This window comes from Alnus glutinosa, chromosome 2 (genome assembly GCF_958979055.1).
Source record: "Alnus glutinosa chromosome 2, dhAlnGlut1.1, whole genome shotgun sequence".
Taxonomy (NCBI): domain Eukaryota; kingdom Viridiplantae; phylum Streptophyta; class Magnoliopsida; order Fagales; family Betulaceae; genus Alnus; species Alnus glutinosa.
Genome location: NC_084887.1, coordinates 3,908,397 through 3,930,333, shown reverse-complemented (window position 1 = coordinate 3,930,333; position 21,937 = coordinate 3,908,397). Strand labels below are relative to the sequence as shown.

Genomic DNA, 21,937 nt, shown 5'->3' with positions numbered 1-21,937 from the left:
GTTAGGAATGTTATTCGCTCACTCTTCTTCTTTTTTTTCTTTTTCCAGGAATTAAGGCAACCGAGACCGGAGGTAAGGATGTATAGGCCCTTTATAAAGGAGAATTATTTCATTCACATATTCCTTTATTAAGGTATGTTACTTTTGTAAGTGCCTTAGGGCAAGTATGAAAAACCATTGTGACTATTTTAATTATGTTATGAAAATTTTGGCATACTTTAGCCCTATACTTCCGTAAAATATTTTCTCATAGAAAGCATAGTAGTAGTTTACAAGTTCTACAAGTTCCTAATAGGTAACCTTTGTGTCTCTAAGGCTTTAGGGTTAATAAAACCGAACCCTCTCAAGCCTAGGGTGTTACACAAAATACACGTGAGAATCACATGCATTTTAGACACGTCAGTTTAATCGAATAGGTTAGATAAATTTCCTCCAACCTAGTTTAGAGGAACTTTGTCCTATTGTACCCTACTACGGTGGCTAATATATTTGGAATTAAAGTCACATGAAAGCTTAACACATAAAATATGAACTATTGGATGTAGTTCTATTGGAACTTAAGAGGTTTAAACAAAATCCTTATGATAACTAATTTATTTTGATCAATGAGGAATGTGATCACAATATATATAGGGATACATATATTTAATCCATTTAAACTACCACCTGTTTTCAACTTAGCCCAACGAATTGATAGATATGACATTTGGATACACCAAATTACCATTTTGTGTAAAAAACGCTCCTCTATTAGCATCGTCAAATATATTGGATGGAAATAAAAATATTTCCTAAACTAACCTCACTTTGACTATTGAAAAACCAATTTTACCCCTAAAAACCTCTTAAAAAAAAAGTAAACATAAAGGTGGCCAAACCACTTGTGTAGGGATGGCCTGTGAGCCACTCCTAGAGATGGCTCATGGCCACCCCAAAGGGGGGCACCACCACTGCTGGCCACCCCTACGGATGGCTAAGATGGCCAACGGTGGGGTGGGATGTATTTTTTTCACAATATTCTCTATTTTAATTTATTAATTTTGGTTTTGGGCTAATTTTTTTAAAAAATAATGATATTTTAGAAAGTTTCTAGCCAAAAAGTTCAAGTGCAAGGGACGTGACAACTTTTCCATCTACTATAACGGACACCATTGATGGATGAGCCTTTTTTACACAAAATGATAATTTGGTGTATCCAAATATCACACCTATTAATTCGTAGGGCTAAGTTGAAAACGGATAGTAATTCAGGAAGCTTAAATATATTTACCCTATATATATAGTTTTTTTTTTTTTTTTAACAATTTTTCTACTTTATTAATTTCATAAAAAGAGAGCATGTTTCTCTAACAAAACAATACCATAGATAAAATGAGGAATTTCTTTCATCCAAATATGATATATGCTTTGTTTAACTCTTTGAATAGCATCATCTCAATCAGTTTCTAGATTTGCAGCATATTTCAGCTAATCACGTAGGGGCCTACTGCTCAGTCCATCATAACTTTAACTAGACAGTGATTTTCTTGCTTTTCCATCTTCGTTACAAGCACATTCGATCCCAAACGCGATTCCCTTTGTTGTTCCTACCATCAATGACAATTCTTCCACATGTTTGATAATTCATCTACATCTGTTAGTGATTTGCTCCAAAAAAAAAAAAAAAAAACTAGAGATAAAACAAAAGACATGCCCAAGATCTAAGATTGCTACTCTTAGGGTTTTGTATAAACAAAACCTTAAAAAACGAATAAAGGAAATCGAAACCCAAAATAGCAGGAAAAAACTTCACCCCTTAGATCACTGCAGAAAGTAAATCTAGAGAGAAGACAAACAGTAACCATTGTGTTATTTAGAATGAGGATAGAGTTTGGGGGATGAGGAAAGAGTTCTTCCCTCCTCCTAGAATGGTTATCCTTCCTATATATAGTTAAGTGTGTTATCTAATGCAACTACTTTTCATTTATAATTTTAATAGGAACTAGATGATAAGAAATTTTTATAAGTAAATTTATTGAATAAAACCAAATAAATAAATAAAAATACAAGGGAAGGCAACGCATACAGCTACCTAACTCCTCAACCAAAGAAAGAACACAACCAAGAAGCTAGCTCTAGCAGCCACTCATAAAATCAAGGCGCGCTTGATGAGGAACACATCCAGAAAACTAAATAATCTTATGCCAAGAAATGGGGAAGACTTTCTTTTTTGAAGAGACCCCAAGCACTTTTGGTGAAAAAAAAAATTATTCGGGCTCGTAGACCAAATAACTCTACATCTGCTTATTCATCAAAAAAAATAAAATAAAAACTACCATTGTTCATCAAGAAAACATCACGAACACAATTTCTAAGTGTGAGAATTTGCCGCTATGTCCAAGAGCAGTCACTAAGGGAGTAAGGGACCAAAAGTCCTATCCTTCATAAGGTAAGACATGGCAGCCAAATTCTAGTACTCTTCAATCCTTTTTTATACCAAGATGTTATGAAAATTAGTTCGTAACGAGATAATATGAGGTAAGATTTTAGAGGAAACTTGGGCCTCCTTCAAACTCACGTTTGGAAATAAACTCTTTCTTATGATTTTTCTTAACAATAAGCCATCTTTAGAGTTACAAGCTGATGAGATAATAAGTACTATTCAAACTAATTATAAATCTAATCTTAAAATATTGATAATAAAATTAATCTTAAAATAAGATCTAATCTTTATTTAATATAATTTTACTTTAATACAAATTCTAATTCCTTCTAACTTGATCAGTAGCTAGACTCATTAGATACCATGAGGCGTGATTAAAAAAGTATAAATTTAAAAGACCTTAGAAGTGGGAAAGCAACTCGCTGCTTTCTCTGAAAAACTTCAAGAACCAAAAGCCATTGCTTCCCCCACCCCCCCCCCCCCCCCCCCCCCCTCCTCCTCCCTTTCTTCTCCCCTCCCCCTCCTTTCCCCCTCTGCTTACTCCTCTTTTGAGGCCCCTATCCTACTAGAGTTTTCTCTAACCTTATCTACTTCTTTGGAAGCCCTTTATCTACTTTCCTTACCATCAACACAGCTTTCATCAGCCATTTCTCTCCTCCATCTCCAAATTTGGATAGGATCTCGAGTCGAATTTCTAGCTTCCTCAGCCAGATTCAACATGACACACGCCTCTTTGGCCATCGTGTTTCCCGTAGACACTAGCCTCAACTTCTTCGAACATCCACACACCGAAGTATGGCTTGCACGCGCCAGCGGGTGAATCTCACTCTCCGATGCGTGGTGGCTACATTCCTCCTCCCAGCCTTCCCCCACTCCTGTTGTTGGTTGTTTGCAATGGCCCTATGTTTTTAGGCCTCCTTTGCTGGAGAGAGGTCTTCAAGTGCCAGTGCGTGAAGACCACGTGCTGGTGCCGGTGACGTTCAGCCACACTTGTGGCCTCAGTTCATCTTTTCTGATGTTGTGATGATCTTGTTTTGTTATCTTTGAATTTTTTGGGCTTTTTGTTCTTATGTTATTCTTTTTATTTTCTATATCTTCTCAGTGTTCCCTGTAGTTGTTACCCGATAGGTGTTTGGGTAGGGTTGAAGGGTATTTCAAGGGTCATGCTTCTATCTGAGTTCTTTGTTTGGGAGATTCAGATAAGGTTGAAGGGTTTTATGACGGCCATGCCTTTATCTACGCCTTGTTTAACCGCATTTACTGGCGGTCTCGTTTTTTGGCATTTATGCCAAGAATCAATAGGTCCACGTCATTCATTTGATGCATTCTATTTTAATATATGCTTTCACAAGTGCTTATTATTGGGTTGCCCAGCCCTAGTTTATTGTTCGTAATTGTAATTTTTCTTATATATATATATATCGTATTAGAGATTAGAATTTTGGGTAGTGAGAGCGAGTGAGAATAATGAATGTATTTAAATGTTGAACTTAAACAATTTAGATTTAACTGTTTTTTTTTTTTTTTGAGTAGAAATGTATGTAACTAATAAAGATATGCTTATAGAAACTTACATGCACGGACATACAGTCAAGGTTTAATTCTTTGTATGAATAAATTTAAATAATTAAAACATATATATTCTATTTCCTTTGTTATTTGCGAAACAATAACAAATACTAATCTTTCAAACTATGTCGTATAAGTGTATAACTATTGAAGTGAATGAAATGTTAGAACCATAGCAACAGTTTTTTTTAGATTTTTTATTTTTTTTTGAAAAAAAAAAAAAAAGCCAATCAAGCTAATTTTTATTTTCTTATTCAAGTAAACTTCATAATAGATTTCCTTCACATTTTCTTATACAATTAAAAATTCTTTCAAATAAATGCTTGAGAAAATAAAAAATAAAAGATTGGAAAGAGAAATTTTTTTTTTTTAATAAAATAATGACCGGGGAAACTAAAGTGCCACCCAAGATCTGGTTGGCACTTTAGCTTCCCTTGTCTTTCCCTTGGTTTAGGGAACACTACAAAAAAATCACATTTTCTTGACGGTTTTTTTCTAGACGGTTTTCAAAACCGTCTAGAATTATAATTTTACAGTCGGTTTTATTGAAACCATCTGTATATTTTAATTTCCAGACGGTTTTAATAAAACCGTCTAGAAATTAATATTCAGATAAATTTAGAGATGGTTTTTTTGAAATCGCCTGTAACTTTTTTTTTTTTTTTTCCTGTTTCTTTCTTTTTAAAACAAAACCATCAATCTCTTTTTAAAACAAAAGTCATCTCTCTCTCTCTCTCTCTGACATGCGATTGAAGATGGGCGATGGGATCTGGATGGTCAACGGGATCGAGACGACGGGATCTCGCAATTGTAGAGAGTGGGTTTTCGGCCGGATCCAGTCAGATCTGTCAAACCTATGCCGGTGTACATGCATGAGTTTGATGAATCCGGTCAAAACTGTCAAACCTACGCCAATGTACGTGCGTGGGTTTGATAGATTTGGTCGAAACCCACGCTCGGCCGGATCTCTGGCCAGAATACTGAGAGAGATCCAGTTGGAATACTGAGAGAGATCCGGTCGGAATACGTGGATTTTTGGCCAGTTCTCTCTTCCTCTCTCTTTCTCTCCCCCCTCCGACCTCCTCGTCACCACTCTCTTCCAAACCACCGAACGGATCTTTGTTTTTTTTTTTTTTTTGGGTAAGTGAAATTTTTAAGTTTGATTTACATTTTATGTTTGTTTTGGGTTTGGATTGTGATTAGGGTCATGACTGTATTGTGGGTACCATTTGACGGCATCTATTGCGGCGCCGACGCTTCTGAGCCTTCCTTATGCGATGGCCTTTCAAGGATGGGTTGGAGGAGTTGTCTGCCTTGTCCTTGTAAGTGCAGTGACTTTCCATTCGTTTAATCTTTTGTCTCTGGTTTTGGATCACCACGCACAACTTGGTCGCCGGCAACTCCAGTAGAACGTAGAAGCTTTGACCGCTGGACAAAATAATAATTATTATTATTATTTTTTTAAAAAAAATAAAAAAATTATGGATTGTTTTGCCCAAATCGTCCATAGCCTGGATTAGCGACCCATTTTTCTGGACAATTTCTGTTTGGACCTTTTTCCAGACGGTGTTTTACAATTTTTGGACGGTTTCAATTCTTGAAATTTTTTGTAGTGGAATACCAATAGAGTCTGCTGGATGCGAGTTTTTATGAGTTTTTCTTACATTTAGATAAGGAAATGAAATTCAAAAAGTTTGTTGCTAGTGCTCTTATGTATTTTATTTTAATTAGTCCTTAATATTTAAATATTAAAATCAATTAGTGTTTTAAAACCCAGAGTATAATCTTCTACAATTATTTGTCCTTGAATTTGAGAAAACTCGGGCAGATGATTGTGAGAGACTACTTATGAGACCCACCTGACTGAATAAGTGGTTGGACAACCCAATTTTTATTTGGTCAAGTAGTCTCTTACAATTACCTCTCCGAATTCTCTCATAATCGAACAAATAATTGCAGAGGATTCTAATCTGTCTAGTCCTCCAATTTAATCTAAATACTTGTGAATCATATGCAGGTTTTGGACACTCGTAAGTTTGGAAGAAAACTTTTATCTAATTAAATTGATAACATGGTCTGGAAATATATATTTTGACATTCATTGAATCATTGCAAGCCTAATGTATATATATATAGAAGGACGTGTACCTTGAGACTTGAGAGCCATTCATGCTATCTCTATATGGACCAATAAGGGAGAGAATTCATGGGCGCTTAGAAGAACCCGCCCGCATTGTAACATCTCATCGGTTTTCCCTATCAGCAATTTTCACGACAAGAAATTGACTATCGTGGCTGGTTACTGTTTTGGCACATGCATCGAGTGAAAACGCACCGTTTGACTTTGTCCTCCTCCTCCTACAGGTCCCAATCTTTTTCGAGGAGCGTTGCTATATCTCACGCAATCCCACGCGCATTTTTGACGCGCCCCCTACCCCACCATAACACCGTGGATCAGCTGACTATCGATGGGTCCCGCCTCAAAGATTCCCCACGAGGGGGCGCGTGAGTGGATTGCCTGTCCAATAAAGATTTATCCTTTTAGTTTTTTTTTTTCATAAATGATTAAATCTTTTTGAATATTTAATAATAGAAATATATATGTGAAGTGGAAGAGGGTGCAAGAGCCAAGAGGGGCATGAACGTAGTAAATGTAGTGTGCCATGCAGAGGCTGCTCAGAGACATTTAATGGGGAAGAAGAAGATTGCGGAGAGAGAGGAGAGCATGGTTGGCCTCAACACCAGTCGATCTAAACAAGGCCACCACACAAACCCTAATTCACCCAAGTTGCATATTCTTGAATCCTACAATATTCTTTCTCTCTCTCTCTCTCTCTCTCTCTCTCTCTCATTTCCTTATCATGCTTTTTTGAAAACTCAACCAAAGTAAATATGATTTCCAAAGCCCACAACCCGTTGAAAATAAGACGGTCTAAAAGCTAGCAAGAGGGGATTACATTAGGACCGGCTCAATAGGTAGGCTACTTAAGCTGTTGCCTAAGGCCCTCAGATGGAAGAGAAAACAAAGGCATCAAGAAAAGAAAAAGAAGAATGCCCTAAATATTAGACAATGCAAATTGTGAGTGCATTTTGTTTCTCTTCGTTTAGGAGTTTCGAAATTATATATGTGTATAGCATATTTGTTTTCTCAATTAATGTAACAATTTTCTATTTTGATTGTTCATTTCTACACGTTGGGGAGATCCTGACCTGCTACACAAGCAAGCAAAATTACAAGATTACATAAAAAAAAAAACCTCAAAACCCAACTAAAGAGTGATTAATGGCAAAATGTCATACACTCTTTAAAAGAGGTAACTCTGGAATCTTTGTTTCTCCTATGAAACATTAATCTAGCATTTTTCTCACGCCATGGAGCGTAAGTACTGTAGCAACCATCATAATTTTAACCGCAATATTTGAGACTATATATATCCAATAAAACAAAAAATCACTAATGAGTTTAATTAGTGGGAAAATTAAAGCATAACCTTATATCTTTTTCTCCTTATTTGAGACTCCAAACATATAGTTAATAATTTCAACCTTTTTCACACGAGAAGTTATTGTTTGAAGAGTTAATTGGCACTGCTTGAAGCAAAGAAAAAAGTGCACGAAAATGTTTTAAATTTCTGGCATAAAATTAATGATCAGTCTAAGACTTTTATGGCAAAGAAATATGATAAATGTTCACGCAATGGAGGACATGCACACAGATAGCACGATCGTGCATGTCGAAGAAAAAGTCGCGGGTAAGAATATCATCACAATTTGTAAGCGTGCTGATTTGTGCAATTAAATCATTCTTTAATTTCCTCTTGTGCTTCCGATATTAATTGCCATATATTTCAACGTTCCCTAACACGTATATATATATTGGATTAATTTTTGTGTGTGTATATATATATATATATATATACACACTGTTCCTATAAAATTGAAGGTCATAATTGGGGCTGTCATTGTTTAATTCAAGCTACAGCCAGTGTCATACTCACATATATTAATACCCATCACCTTCTCCGCACTAATAAATGCATTTCATTTGGTGCAATAATGGTGTTAAGGGCTCATCATATCCTTCGTATTTGTTTCCTTCTTTATAATTGACAATGATACAGTATCTTGACAGACCAAAATTCATACCGAAACCATTAATAAATATGAAAATTGTTGGGTTCATTTAATTCAGGAAATCATTCTTAGTTGTGTATTAATTATCTTCTAATAATTATGGAGCTATATTGTTTATGCCACACCAAATTATGCCAATGAGAAGAAAGGAAATTAATCTGTATAGGGCTTGACCTTCATGCATGATCTTGCAAACATCAGTGAGATTATGATCATGTCAGTTTATTTTCATTATAAGATCATCTTAAACAACAAATTTCTATCTTATGGATAAAAAAACAAATAGAGTTAGTCATTTTTCTCACTGCATTTGTCTTTTGAGCCGTAGTTAATTTTATGATTGTTTTCCCAAGTACTAAAAAGCCTTAATTTTTAAATGAACAAAGGACTAAATTACTATGAACCTTTTTTTTTTCTCTTCCGGCATTGAATGAGCTTAATGCATGTCATGATCATTTTAGAAACATGCCACAGGATCTTGAAAAGTATATTGAATGATATGATGATAATCATGATATGATCGGATATATATACGTATTAGCGACGACATAATTACGTATCAATGGTGCCTATCAGCGATGAAATAAGTCGCGCTAATATGTGTTTCATATATATGCATGCATGCTTCTTCTTTTTTTTTTTTTTTAATTTACAAAACATAAGCACATTGTCGTCACTAAAAGAAATATCTTGCTGCTATAAGAATCCCACAACACCCACACATGAAAAATAATAATAATAATAATAATAATAATAATAATAATAATAATGTCTCTATATATAGTTGAGACAAGACATCCGCGCGTGCGGATAATTAATGTGGCCTCTAAAGACCAAATTTTTGTAGTGTGCATAATTGCCATTCTCCAGTACCTGAGTAATTTTACTGTAATAAATTTATTGTATTGTTTGCTTATTACAATGACATGAGTTTATTACCTTAATTTTTTCTAGTGTTATTAGAAAGAGTAATACTTAATTAGTTCAACCTTCTAATGGCTGAAAGTGATGATGCCAACCAAAACTTGAGATCGAAAGCTGTAAAATGATCAGTGTGATAACTATGGAGATGCATGCTTCTTCTATTTGTCAAATTAATTACTGGGAATTAGGAAAACTTGGCAGAATCTTTGTGGTTTTGAGTACGAAAATGTGAATTTCATTTGATAAAATTATGCATATTGGCATCTGTACAATATTTGCACCATATTATAGAAAGAAGAAAAATCGTATGGAACTATTCTTTTGCACTGTTCGCAGAAAACAAGCTTCCAGAAAAATAATTCTGCAGTGCAAAGAAGATTAACGTCAATGGTCTTCTTTTGTACTGTTTAAGGAGTAATGCTAGTTATTTTTTTTTATCTTAAAACTATTAATTAATTTATTAAATTTACATTTTTTTTTATCGACTTAAGTTTTTTGAACAAGTGGTAATTTAACATGGTATCAGAATCAAAGTTCTTGAATTTGAACCTTAATTTTGTCATTTACTCCAACTTTAATTAAATATTTCACGTGTTGAGCTTTACCTATTAAGACAAGTGGACTCTTATAAAAAAAAAAAAAAAAAAAAAAAAAAAAAAAAAAAAAGATTAGTTAGGACTGTCACGTCAGCATTGTAAAATAAATATAATATATAACATTACTCGATCAAAACCTAGTTGTGTTCATTATCACGTGTCAGTTAAATTAAACTCACATTTTCTCTTCTTTTTTTTTTCTCTTTTTTTTTTTTTTTTTTTTTTCTGTTTTTCTTTTTTTTTTTTTTTTTTTGGTGGGGGGAGGGTGTCACGTTGAAAAAGTGCAAGAAATTAATATCCTGCCTGAGCCTTTTCTTTCTTTCTTCCTCTTTTAATGGCCCGGGAACATGATTGTATATATATATATGCCATCTAACCTTGAATCATAAAACGCCAATAATAAAGATTTAACACGACTCAATTATGTTGCATTCTCTTCCTTAATGAATAACAAAACGAAAGGTAATGCTTTTTTTTTTTTTTTTCGTAGTTTTATAATTAATTTAACATTTTTTTAATAATCGTAAAATAAAAATATAATTTCAGTGTTACTCGTAACAAAATTAAGGTTCATTTTATTGAAATCTTTTTAAGATTTATTGGCTTTAGTGAATAGATTGACACGTGTAGACTAGTTGACTTTTATGACGTTTAGTCAAAGTTAAAGCACACAACTTTTATTTATTTGAGATATAGTACTTGCTAAAACATTTATTAAAATGTCCTAATTCATCATTTCTTTGTAATTTAACATGATATTATACTAGAGGTCATGATGATTTCAAACTCAATTTTTATAATTTCTCCCCCATTTTAACTAAATATTTCACACAATATTTAGTATTATTTATTAAATGAAAATTAAAGCTCACATATTAAAAAATAAAAAAAATTAAAATTAAAATATTACTTAAATAATTAAATTTATTATTTTTTTATCCATTTAAATCTAAAATTTAAGTGCCTCACCTATGACTTATTTTAGGTGAGGCCGAGGCGTTCAAAATTCCATTCATGTGATAATTAATATTCTTCTTGTGGTCACCCCAAAATTTTGTTAAAAATCAAAATCACTCAAATTTTAATATTGCATGCATCACGTACGATTGGCTTACATCCTGTAAATTTTTCAACGAAAATCGCCCTCTAAAGAATGAATGGACAACACGTTTTATTGTTCATTTTTCATGAAGTAATTCCATATATAATTGTATGAAAAACAAAGAAAAAAATACACAGGTTTAGTTGGGAGTAGAAAGTCAGTAAAGTTCAGAAAAAACTTATTGAGTCTGGTAGCCGTCATTCGTTGCACCATACACTCGTAAGGAGAAAATTTATACAGCAAAAATACTCTCTCTCTCTCTCTCTCTCATAGCAATTACACCTCTCTCGCCCACCATTTAATGCAATTGCACCCTCTCAACACGCTCTGCAATTACTCCTCGCTGCCACATTTTTCTCCATCTTCTTCTCCCTCTTTCCTCCCTTTCCTCAACTCCTCCATTTTTCCTGCTCCAAAAACCTCTTTCTCCTCCTCTCTTTCCTTCTCCTTCTTTCACCTTCTCTCCCCGTATATCTCTCTCTCTCTACACCTCACTAGACAAGCTCTTAACAAAACCACTTTTCTAGCCCCCCCCAAACAGATCTGACCCTCGTCTTTCTAGGGCTTCAAATGTTCTATATATCACAGGTAAGTGACATTTCCTTGATAAGCTAGGTTCTTCTCTTTTATGATATTTCTTACCATATTTATATATATTTCTTTCTCTTGGTGTAGATAGGAAACATTGGTGTGTGTGTGAGAGAGAGAGAGTGATATATAGAAAGTGAGGAGGCAAAGTTGGATTCTCCGAGATCTTCGTGGGCGTTATGTATTTTTCATTTGATTAATTTACTCTGATTTTGGTCTGTCAAAAAGCCGTCTCAAAATTGTCAACCCTATCTTTCTTGGTGGTATATTCTCTCCTTTTTTCACGTAGGAAATAGATAGGCTTCGGGCTTCAGGCTTCAGACCATTTTCCAAGACCAAAAAAACCCTTCAGTAGTCAGCTTTGCCTGTCATCAACTTGTAAAAAAATTACGTTTGCTTCGCTCACACCACTGCCACAGAATCTAGAGCGCGGAAAAGCTGCATATATATACTGTCTGGGGTTTGTGGGTTGTGGGTTGTGAAGTACTATGCCTGCGGGGATTATGATTCCGGCGAGAAACATGCCGTCGATGATCGGAAGGAATGGGACGGTCGGCGGGTTTGGATCGTCCTCTGGGCTTACCCTTGGTCAGGTCAGTGCTTCAGTTCTCCCATCATCTTGCTCTTCAAATCCGCTGTTTTAAAACGCACGTTAAGAACTCCAAACTTTATATTATTTTAGTGATTTGGTTTTAGTGAGACTAATTAATTTGCTATTTCAAGAAAAATCCTTTTTAATATTCCAAAATACACCTAAGCTTTTTTTCTTTTCAATTAACAAGGGTTTTGGCCTGCGAAAATGAAATAGGTATTTTTTCATGTAACGAGTACTATCAAACAGCTTCTTATTATGTAGATATTTTGGGAAATGTGGCTTTTTCCTTTCTTTTGAGTGGAAATTTACCATTCTGTTGTTAGATTGAAAACCCATAAGCCTTCGGAATCTTAAAGATCTGTAGATATGTTCCAGCCTAACATGATGGAAGGTCAGCTCCACCAACTAGACATGACTCAAAACACATCCGAAAGTGATATTCCCCGAATCCGAGACGACGACTTCGACAGCGCTACTAAATCCGGCAGCGAAAACCATGACGGTGCCTCCGGCGATGACCAAGATCCACGGCCGAACAAAAAGAAGCGCTACCATCGCCACACCCAGCACCAGATCCAGGAAATGGAAGCGTAAGCTCCCCCCACCTTCGCAAACTGTTTCTTTTTCTTTTTTCTTTTATTAAAAAATCTGTTTTTTGGGTTTTATTTTCTGGGAATCTCTTTAGTTTCTTCAAGGAGTGTCCACACCCAGATGACAAGCAAAGGAAAGAACTCAGCCGTGAATTAGGGTTAGAGCCACTGCAAGTCAAATTTTGGTTCCAAAACAAGCGCACCCAAATGAAGGTAAAAATATCAACTCTTTACAAATATAAACTCTCAGAATATATGGCCGTTACCATGTCATAGTCTTTCTTGAATGGAAAGGTTAGATTATATTATATAATCAGTTAACGCTAGCTGCTTTTTTCTTTGTTTGTTTTTGGTTTTCCATTTCCAGTGTTAGCTTCTTTAATTTGGTAATATTTCACAAAATTTTGTTCTCAAACAGACCCAGCATGAGCGCCATGAAAACACACAGCTTAGGTCAGAGAATGAAAAGCTCCGGGCTGATAACATGAGGTACAGAGACGCTCTTAGCAATGCATCATGCCCCAATTGTGGAGGCCCAACTGCAATAGGAGAGATGTCCTTTGATGAGCATCATTTGAGACTCGAAAATGCACGATTAAGAGAAGAGGTACAAGAATTGGCAAAAAAAAAATTTAAAGTTTTTCAGACCAGTTTTTAACTGTCACGACATATGATCACGTCATTCCAATCGTATGACAATCATATAACTGTCTACCGGATTATAATCACTATTTTCTTCTTCTTTTTTCTCCTTTCAGATTGATAGGATTTCAGCAATTGCTGCTAAGTATGTTGGGAAGCCAGTGGTGAACTACCCTATTCTTTCTCCACCTGTTCCTCCCCGGCCACTAGAACTTGGAGTTGGGACTTTCAGTGGGCAGCCAGGCATTGGAGGAGAGATGTATGGGGCTGGAGACCTTCTTAGGACAATAAGTGGACCAACTGAAGCAGATAAACCTATGATAATTGAGCTTGCGGTTGCAGCTATGGAGGAACTAATCAGAATGGCTCAAATGGGGGAACCCTTATGGATGACAGATCATGATGGCGCCTCTATACTGAACGAGGATGAATATATTCGAACATTTCCTCGGGGGATTGGACCAAGACCCACCGGCTTCAAATGCGAAGCTTCTCGGGAAACTGCCGTTGTTATCATGAACCACATCAGCCTTGTGGAGATTCTAATGGATGCGGTAGGTTTTAATTATCCTATTCTATGATCAACATCTGACTGTAACTCTTATATTATCTCAGTTGTATAATAATCGTATAAATTACTTTTTTATGAACACTTAAAGGGTTTCCGCCATCTGAATCTTAAGTTGTTACTCTTTTATGATACTCAGAGTCAGTTGTCTACTGTGTTTTCCGGGATTGTCTCGAGAGCCATGACACTAGAAGTACTATCGACAGGAGTAGCAGGAAATTATAATGGAGCACTACAAGTGGTAATTAAATAAATAAATATATATAGAACTTCATATCCCTTGCATTGTTGGATTTGCTGAAAGAGAAACCTCGATTATGCAGATTTGGATCATTATAGTTTGGTTCTAATGTAAACTCAAATTATTGTTTCTTTAGATGACTGCAGAATTCCAAGTTCCTTCCCCACTTGTTCCAACTCGTGAGAGCTATTATGTAAGATACTGTAAACAGCATGCCGATGGTACTTGGGCTGTGGTTGATGTTTCCTTGGACAATTTGCGCCCTAGTCCTGCAGTGAGGTGCCGAAGAAGGCCTTCTGGCTGCTTAATTCAAGAAATGCCCAATGGCTACTCGAAGGTAATATTAGTCATGACTAATCTAGACCTACAACTTGTATACAAATTTTTTATAACTTGCTGACACGTATGTCTTATTAGCATAACAGAGATATACAGAAAGAACAAAAGAAAAAGAAAAAAAGAAAGAAAGATAAATTTCATATTAAACAGATGTTTATTCATATTCTGCGTCAATTATAGACGAGTTGTAGGTCTAATGTAATAGCCTGCTGCAAGTGATATGATACTGTCCGCTTTCGGTTAAGCACGCACAGTTTTGTTCTGTGATTTTTCCCCAAAAGGCTTCATACTCTATATAAGCACATCACATTTTCTACATACAGGCAATGTGGGACGTCACATCTAATATTATTCATCAATCTAATTTACTTCTATACATGATCTACTATGTCATATGTGTATAACATATTAGACCTATACGTACTGATTTACAACTCTTTTATAACTTATTGACACGTGTCCTCTCCCATTTATGCTGTGTACAGGTGACATGGGTTGAGCATGTAGAAGTTGATGATAGAGGTGTTCACAATCTATACAAGCAGCTTGTTAGCTCGGGCCATGGATTTGGTGCAAAACGTTGGGTGGCAACCCTAGACCGACAATGTGAACGGCTTGCAAGCGCCATGGCCACAAACATTCCTGCCGGTGATGTTGGTGGTAATAAATATTATTATATTACAGTACTTTTAGAAACTATCATGCATGTACGTGTTCTAATCTTGAAGCTAATGATTGACATTTTTGTTAATATGAAAATGTTTAGTCATAACAAATCAAGAAGGAAGGAAGAGTATGTTGAAACTGGCTGAGAGAATGGTGATAAGCTTTTGTGCGGGAGTGAGTGCCTCAACTACGCACACGTGGACGACCCTGTCTGGAACCGGGGCAGATGATGTAAGGGTGATGACCCGAAAGAGCATAGATGATCCAGGCAGACCTCCTGGGATTGTGCTAAGTGCCGCTACTTCCTTCTGGCTTCCAGTTTCACCAAAGAGAGTTTTTGATTTTCTGCGTGATGAGAACTCTCGAAGCGAGGTATATATATATATATATATTCAGATTTATTCATAATTACATAACTAATTATTGAAAAACACTATTGAAGTATAGTAAGGACAAAGCAAAGTTTGTTTGGCAAAACTTTTTAAACGTTGTTTTTGTTTTGAAAAAATGTGTTTTGATTTGATGTAAAGGTAAAAGTAATTGAGTGTTTTGTGTTTTGAGTTGTTTGTTAATGTTTTTGCTTTTAATAGAAAGCCAAAAAGTTTAAACAAAAAGTGTTGCCAAACGGACTCAATTTGATTTCCAATATATATATATATATATATATGTGTGTGTAAACGGGTTTGGTTGCCCATGTTTGTGTCATTGTAAGCGTTTGCTTGTGCATGTCCCCTTCCACTATTATGCCCTCTTATTTTTGAGGGGTTGCTTGTGGATATTTTTGTTCTTGTTGAGTTTTCAATAAATTATTACTTATATATATACATGTATCTATTATATTAGGTTGCTAACTTGCATTTTGTCTTTAATTTTTTTTTTAAGATATGTATTTTCTACTGCAATTTTTCTTTGGATCTTATCTTGAATCTTAAGAAGCACTTACAGCTGAAAATACTGATATATAGAAGAACATGCATATGCAAATGACAGATGAGTTTTCTTTCAAATTAGGTTGAAAGAAATTTTCTCAACTTATTTTATAAAATTGCTACGTGTTCCTTAACATATGAGAATTACATGTTTTTTTAATAAAATTTCTTCCAATTCTGTCAATGCTATTAAAAATACTTGTGTTTCTGTCATGACAATTTATAGAGCGAATTGAAAGAAAACTTTGTCAAAATAATGAAAGATGAAGCTTTTATATATATATATATATATATATATATATATATATATATAAAGAAATGTGTAGTCTTACTAAGAAAATGGGTTTCACATGTGTGTGTGTATATATATGACAGTGGGACATTCTCTCAAATGGTGGAGTTGTTCAAGAAATGGCACATATTGCAAATGGGCGGGATACAGGAAACTGCGTGTCTCTACTTCGAGTGAATGTAAGCTCCATAAATGTTATGATCCTTCCTTAATTATTTTCCAATCTATTTCATATCACTTACAATTTATACTAATTAAGCAATATTTTGGTGTACGTTATATATTGAAGAGTGCAAATTCAAGCCAGAGCAACATGTTGATATTACAAGAGAGTTGCACTGACCCAACAGCCTCTTTCGTGATTTATGCTCCTGTTGATATTGTGGCAATGAATCTTGTACTCAATGGTGGGGATCCAGACTATGTTGCCCTTCTTCCCTCTGGATTTGCCATTCTCCCTGATGGAACCACAACGCATGGAGGAGTCATTGGGGAAGCTGGGTCTGGCGGATCTCTCCTCACTGTTGCTTTTCAGATTTTGGTTGATTCTGTTCCCACAGCAAAACTTTCTCTTGGCTCTGTTGCAACTGTTAACAATCTTATTGCTTGCACCGTCGAGAGGATTAAGGCTTCTTTGTCATGTGACAACGTATGATCATCATCATCATCTTCTACAAACCTTAAATTGTAGGTAAGTAATTAGAAACAATTTGGTATTTCCTTGGTTATAAGTTTTCAGGATACGTTGGGGGATACTGTTCCAACACCCTTTAATCACATTCTGACATAGGCGGAACCAGGATATCAGGGGAGGGGGCAAAACTAAAAAAAAAAAAAAAAAAAAAAAAACATTTTATGGGTACGTAAAACCATAATTTTAAAGGGTTTATTCCATAAAAACTTATAATTTTAAGGGAATTTTACAAGATTTGGGGAGGCGTCAGTTATAAAAGAGTTGTAGGTATGATATTTTTCTTTCAATTATATAGGAAGGTGATTCAAGGGTTTGGTGGTGTTTATTTTTTGTAATTAGGCTTGTTTTTGTTTCTCCTTTTCCTTAAGTATGGCAGTACTGCTGTTTTGCAGTGTTCTTATGATATGAATTGTTTGTCATTGCAGCAATTAACAGAAGGAGGAAAAGGAAAGGAAACTAAGAGAAACAAAGGTGGTGAGGAATTTCTGCTTATACAAGATGGGAAGAAGTCAAGAGCGCACCTTAATTACATGATCCTTTGTTAAGTTTGCAAGGATTAGGGGTTCGGGTATTGACTTCCTCAAAACAATTTAAAAAGCAAGAAAAGCTTGCAACTCCCTTTCACTTTTCTCAACTTAATCAGTTAGGGCTAGGGTTTTGTATGCATGAGTGAAGCGTAGTGCTTCATTTGTGTCGTCATTTTCCTTCTTTGTCTTCTGTTTGTGTGTTTTTGAGACATTGGTGCATAGGAAACCTCACGCCCCCCCTCCTCCCCCGCTAGCAGACGATCCATTTTTTCCATTTTAAGAGGTTTTGCAATGGATATTGCTTCAATATATAGTCTTATATATGTCTTTAATTTGTGTTTGCAGTTTGTTTGTCTAATGCATGTTGTAGTTATCAAGTGAAATGTACGTGATTAATTAGGTGACAATTTTCTTAAGCATGTTGCAAACATTACTTACTAGCATCAATGGAGGAAAAGCCTTTTGTGTTATTAATTTGTTGCAATATTCCTTTCATTCATGATTCATTGGATGGAAATTAGACCAACCTATCCAAGGAAGAAGATCTTAAATATGAGTTCGGGACATCTCCTGTCATTGAATATGAACGGTCCATATCCAAAAACATTAATGTAAGCCTCTCTTAAATATATATTAAGGAATGTTTGACAATGTTGTCAACCACAAGGAAATTATTTCCAAAAATTGACAATAATTTTGTGAAAAATGTTCAAATGTATGGTTCAATTAATTAATGGCCGGGGGCAGCGACTGTTTTCAACTAGGGCACATAATGTTCCAATAAGACATTGGTTTAGAAATTATGTTTTCATTTTGTTTTCCCCAACATCTGATGCATGTTTAAAATTCATGCAATTGTCATTAAAATATAACGCTAGCTACTAGAAGAACTAATTAAGTGCCTCAACTGATCAAGTAGGATTAAATTAACCGGTAAGGCTAGACAAAGTTTTGCTTGAAACTGTGTTGGAGGAAATTTCCTCCAATCCGATCCGACCTATTAAAGTGACAGTTGTCTAGAAAACAAGTGATTCTCACATTATATATTTTTTAATATAATTAACAAATGATCACATGCATTCTTAGAGGTATTTATTTTGAAAGTGCACGTGAGAACCAAATGCTCTAAAGATCAATGTCAATTTAATAGATTCGATTAAATAAATTTTCTCCAACCCAATTTCAATAAAGACTTTGTCCAGTAAGTCCCCCAAATTGTCTTTTTGCATGTGTTTCCAACTTAATGACCATAAAAAAAAAAAAAAAAAAAAAAAAAAAAAAAAAAAAAAAAAATTAAAAGAAGAAAAGAGAATGCATGTTTTTTTGTAGGATCATTTTATGCACTACCTCACCTCTCTGTCCACTATAAATGCCTTCCCATCACCGTCGAGCTCCTATCCCGGTACCTCCTTCATCGTCATTCCGTCAAGCATGGTGGCTCAACCAGTACCAACATTGCTTTAGAGGTGGCCAAACCATCTCTAGTGGTCTTTGAGGATAATTGAATCCTCCTCCAAAGTTACGTACTTTATATATTTACGCTGGTTAATTAACAAATATATATCTATAATGTCTAGTAATTCGCTTCAGACGTCTTTCACATATAAAATGCAAAGAATATGATTTTGGATGATACATGTGATATTATTTTGGAAAAACTTCACTTACCCTCTTAAATTATAAAGTATTTTTCAAAATCCTTCATAAACTTAAAAAAATTGCAATGCGAAGCTCTAATCGATCCTTTCAATGTTTTCAATTACTCACTTTATTGGAATCATTAGTTAAATCATAACATAAGATAAGAAAAAGAAAAAGAAAAATTAATACCCATTTACAAAATTTTAAAAAAACAATAATAAAAAAAAAAAAAGGAAAAAAATTTACAACATTTTTTACATGCTAGTAAAATTTAGAACAAGATTGGGGCCACAGACAATTATGAACAGGTTTGGGCCCATCAGCTTAACTTGCTTTATCTGATCTGTCGCTAGCAAAAAAGGGCCTTTTCTAAGCCTTTTTGTATTTTATATTTTGGAACTTAAAATAGAATGATTGAAATGGAAGCAAATGCACTGACTCATGCTGTACGACAGGCTGATCATAAGGGTCAGAGGGTTGATGTTCCACATATTTATATGTATTTGTTTAATTTGGTGGTTTATTGAATTTTCACCAGAAGAGTTGTTTTCGTGTACAGTATAATTTGTACCATAATAATAATAATAATGTTCCATCATTTAATTGCAAGAAGCTCAAGATTTATATTTTGTTTGTACGTGTTCATGAAGAGCATGCTTTGGTACAACAAAAGCTCAGTCTTAATTAATTAAGAACATTAATTCATATATTGTTTTCCTTTGCCAATATGAAAACTCATTAAAGCTGTTCCCCCCAATTTTTTTTTTTTTTTTTTTTTTTTTTTTGCATTAATTAATTAAACCAAAAAAAAAAACCTATTCACTCGATGCTTTGACCCAAATTGACTTGGCATTGACTAATAATAGATTTGATTTTTGATTTTTGATTTTTTTTATTTTTTTGAAGAGTCTTTTATAGAATCATTAAACAGTGCTTAAAAATACATGGAATTTTGGGCCCTTTCTTTTCCCTCTCCCCCTTTAGCCATTTACCTTGTATTTGCTTAGGGGAAAAAAAACAAAACTTAACAATAAGAAAAAGTACCCATTAAATGGGATTTTGGGCCTAATTAGAGATGCTCGATCGATTGCATGCATCTCCAGTCATGTCCATCATAGGATTAATTATGAATGAATTGAAAAACTAGTTGATTGTAGGTCGTCAAGTCTTCAACTAAGACTACATGAAAAGATATGGAAGTTTGAGCTCAAACTGTTCCACCGGAAGTTCAACGAGGGAGTGTTTGGCTGATAATGAATGATAGAATATATTCAGAATATATTTTGAATATAAAATTATTGATTTATATTTCTTAGTTTAGTTCGATTTGTATTTCTTTGTATAAGTCGATTTAGGTTTACTAGTATAGGTCGACTTATTCAACTATAAATAAAGACATGTATTGTAAACAATCAATTTATGGAGCATAATTTAGCCCTTAGACGTAAGTGTCTAACACCGAACCAACCGTAAATTCTGTCTGTTTTCTCTCTCTTGCTTCCGCTTTATTCTCATATTTTAGATTTCTACACAAATCTCAACATAATATCAAAGTAATATCAACATGGCATCAGAGCAGTGCATCGACAGACAAGTAGAAACTCTGAAGGAGTCACCACCGCGAAGGAGACTTGAAAACGTCGATTGACATTTATTGAAGGCCTCAAGAAAGTGGCTCTAATATAAATCACTACAAGAAAACACAAATCGACCTAGACTAAGAAAGATAAATCAATAATTTTTTCATAATATATTTTAAATATATTCTAACAATGAACCTACCTCTAGATCATCGCTCAATTTTATTTTTTTCTTGTTTTTCCTCGCATTAATTGTTAGTGAAGGGAGAGGTTCATGGGCATGTAGCCCCCACTTCGTTGAACACATACCTATTCTTGAGCACTAGAGAATGTATAATAAAGGGAAATGCTAAAAATACTACTAGTGCACAATAAGTGTACAACTTCAAAATACATTGAGGTGAGACCTACACATAATAAGTTTCTAAAAAAAAAAATTGATCAAATCTTTAATTCCATCTGTAGCATAGGAATTGAATTTGCACCACCTGTCCATATCCCTTACTAATTAAGTGAATTCTTCGGGCACTCCGGGTATGTACATTCCCTTCACAAACCAGTGTTAAAAAATTAATTTAAATGATTTTTGAACTACCATAAACCATTGTTTGTTGTGAAAGATCAAGAAACTAATATATTAAAAAATAAAATTAGAGGTAAAATTTTAAAAATTTATAAGAGTATTTTTAACAAAAACAAAAAAATTGAGGAAAACATGGTAGGCCCCCAAGCGCTACGTACCATGGATCTCTACCCTGTCTTATAATACAATGAGAAATGTTAGAATTCATTATAGTATTTTTTTTGTATTCATCTAGAAGAACATAAATGTAATAAAAAAAGTTACGCTTATATTCTTCTGGATGACATTGATACATATTTTTAATTTTTTTATTATATTTATGTTATTTTAAATGGACAAAAAAAGAAAAAAGAAAAAAAAAACACATCAACAAAAGTTATTTTACCGAGTGTTCACGCATCATCACCGCGAAGCAAAAGCCCAATTATAGATTTGGTATTAATCTTGTGATATATTTTCAATGTGAAACTTAATCGTTTTTAACCTAAAAATAAAAGCACTCGAAATAGGAGTAAAATATATATATATATAAAAAAAACAAATTTAAAAATCTTGACACGTGTATTATGGGCCAGGAATTGTGTAACCAAATTATTGGTGTGTAGGATCCATCCTCGTGTGAAGGGTTGTTATATAGTTGTTGTGTTGGTGTTGTAAATTTAATATTTTCTAAAAGAAAAACATACGCAAGTAAAAACTTTTTAAACATACGTAA

General features: G+C 34.4%; 1 protein-coding gene across 4 annotated transcripts; it reads left to right on the top strand.

Annotated features, from left to right (window-relative positions):
• The first annotated feature begins 11,083 nt into the window (after positions 1–11,083).
• Positions 11,084–17,867, top strand: LOC133859432 (homeobox-leucine zipper protein HDG2). Of its 4 annotated transcripts, none has more exons than XM_062294834.1 (13): positions 11,084–11,335; positions 11,423–11,928; positions 12,306–12,520; positions 12,616–12,733; positions 12,939–13,127; positions 13,279–13,716; positions 13,870–13,971; positions 14,108–14,308; positions 14,796–14,970; positions 15,077–15,348; positions 16,281–16,376; positions 16,487–16,884; positions 17,317–17,867. In XM_062294834.1, the coding sequence occupies exons 2-12, from the start codon at positions 11,824–11,826 to the stop codon at positions 16,850–16,852; spliced, it is 2,277 nt and encodes a 758-aa protein (XP_062150818.1). In that variant the 5' UTR covers positions 11,084–11,335; positions 11,423–11,823; the 3' UTR covers positions 16,853–16,884; positions 17,317–17,867. The 4 variants fall into 4 exon arrangements, with proteins under 4 accessions (XP_062150818.1, XP_062150817.1, XP_062150821.1 ...); XM_062294833.1 differs by having other exon boundaries at positions 16,487–16,888; XM_062294837.1 differs by having other exon boundaries at positions 12,295–12,520; positions 16,487–16,888.
• The last annotated feature ends 4,070 nt before the right edge of the window (positions 17,868–21,937 follow it).

What these genes read in the sequence shown, in the direction of transcription:
- LOC133859432 (XM_062294834.1), top strand. Translation starts at nt 11,824, where the DNA reads ATGCCTGCGGGGATTATGATTCCGGCGAGAAACATGCCGTCGATGATC. An exon ending in CTGGGCTTACCCTTGGTCAG is followed by an intron (nt 11,929 to 12,305) that starts GTCAGTGCTTCA and finishes GATATGTTCCAG; the next exon opens with CCTAACATGATGGAAGGTCA. An exon ending in TGTCTCTACTTCGAGTGAAT is followed by an intron (nt 16,377 to 16,486) that starts GTAAGCTCCATA and finishes TATATATTGAAG; the next exon opens with AGTGCAAATTCAAGCCAGAG.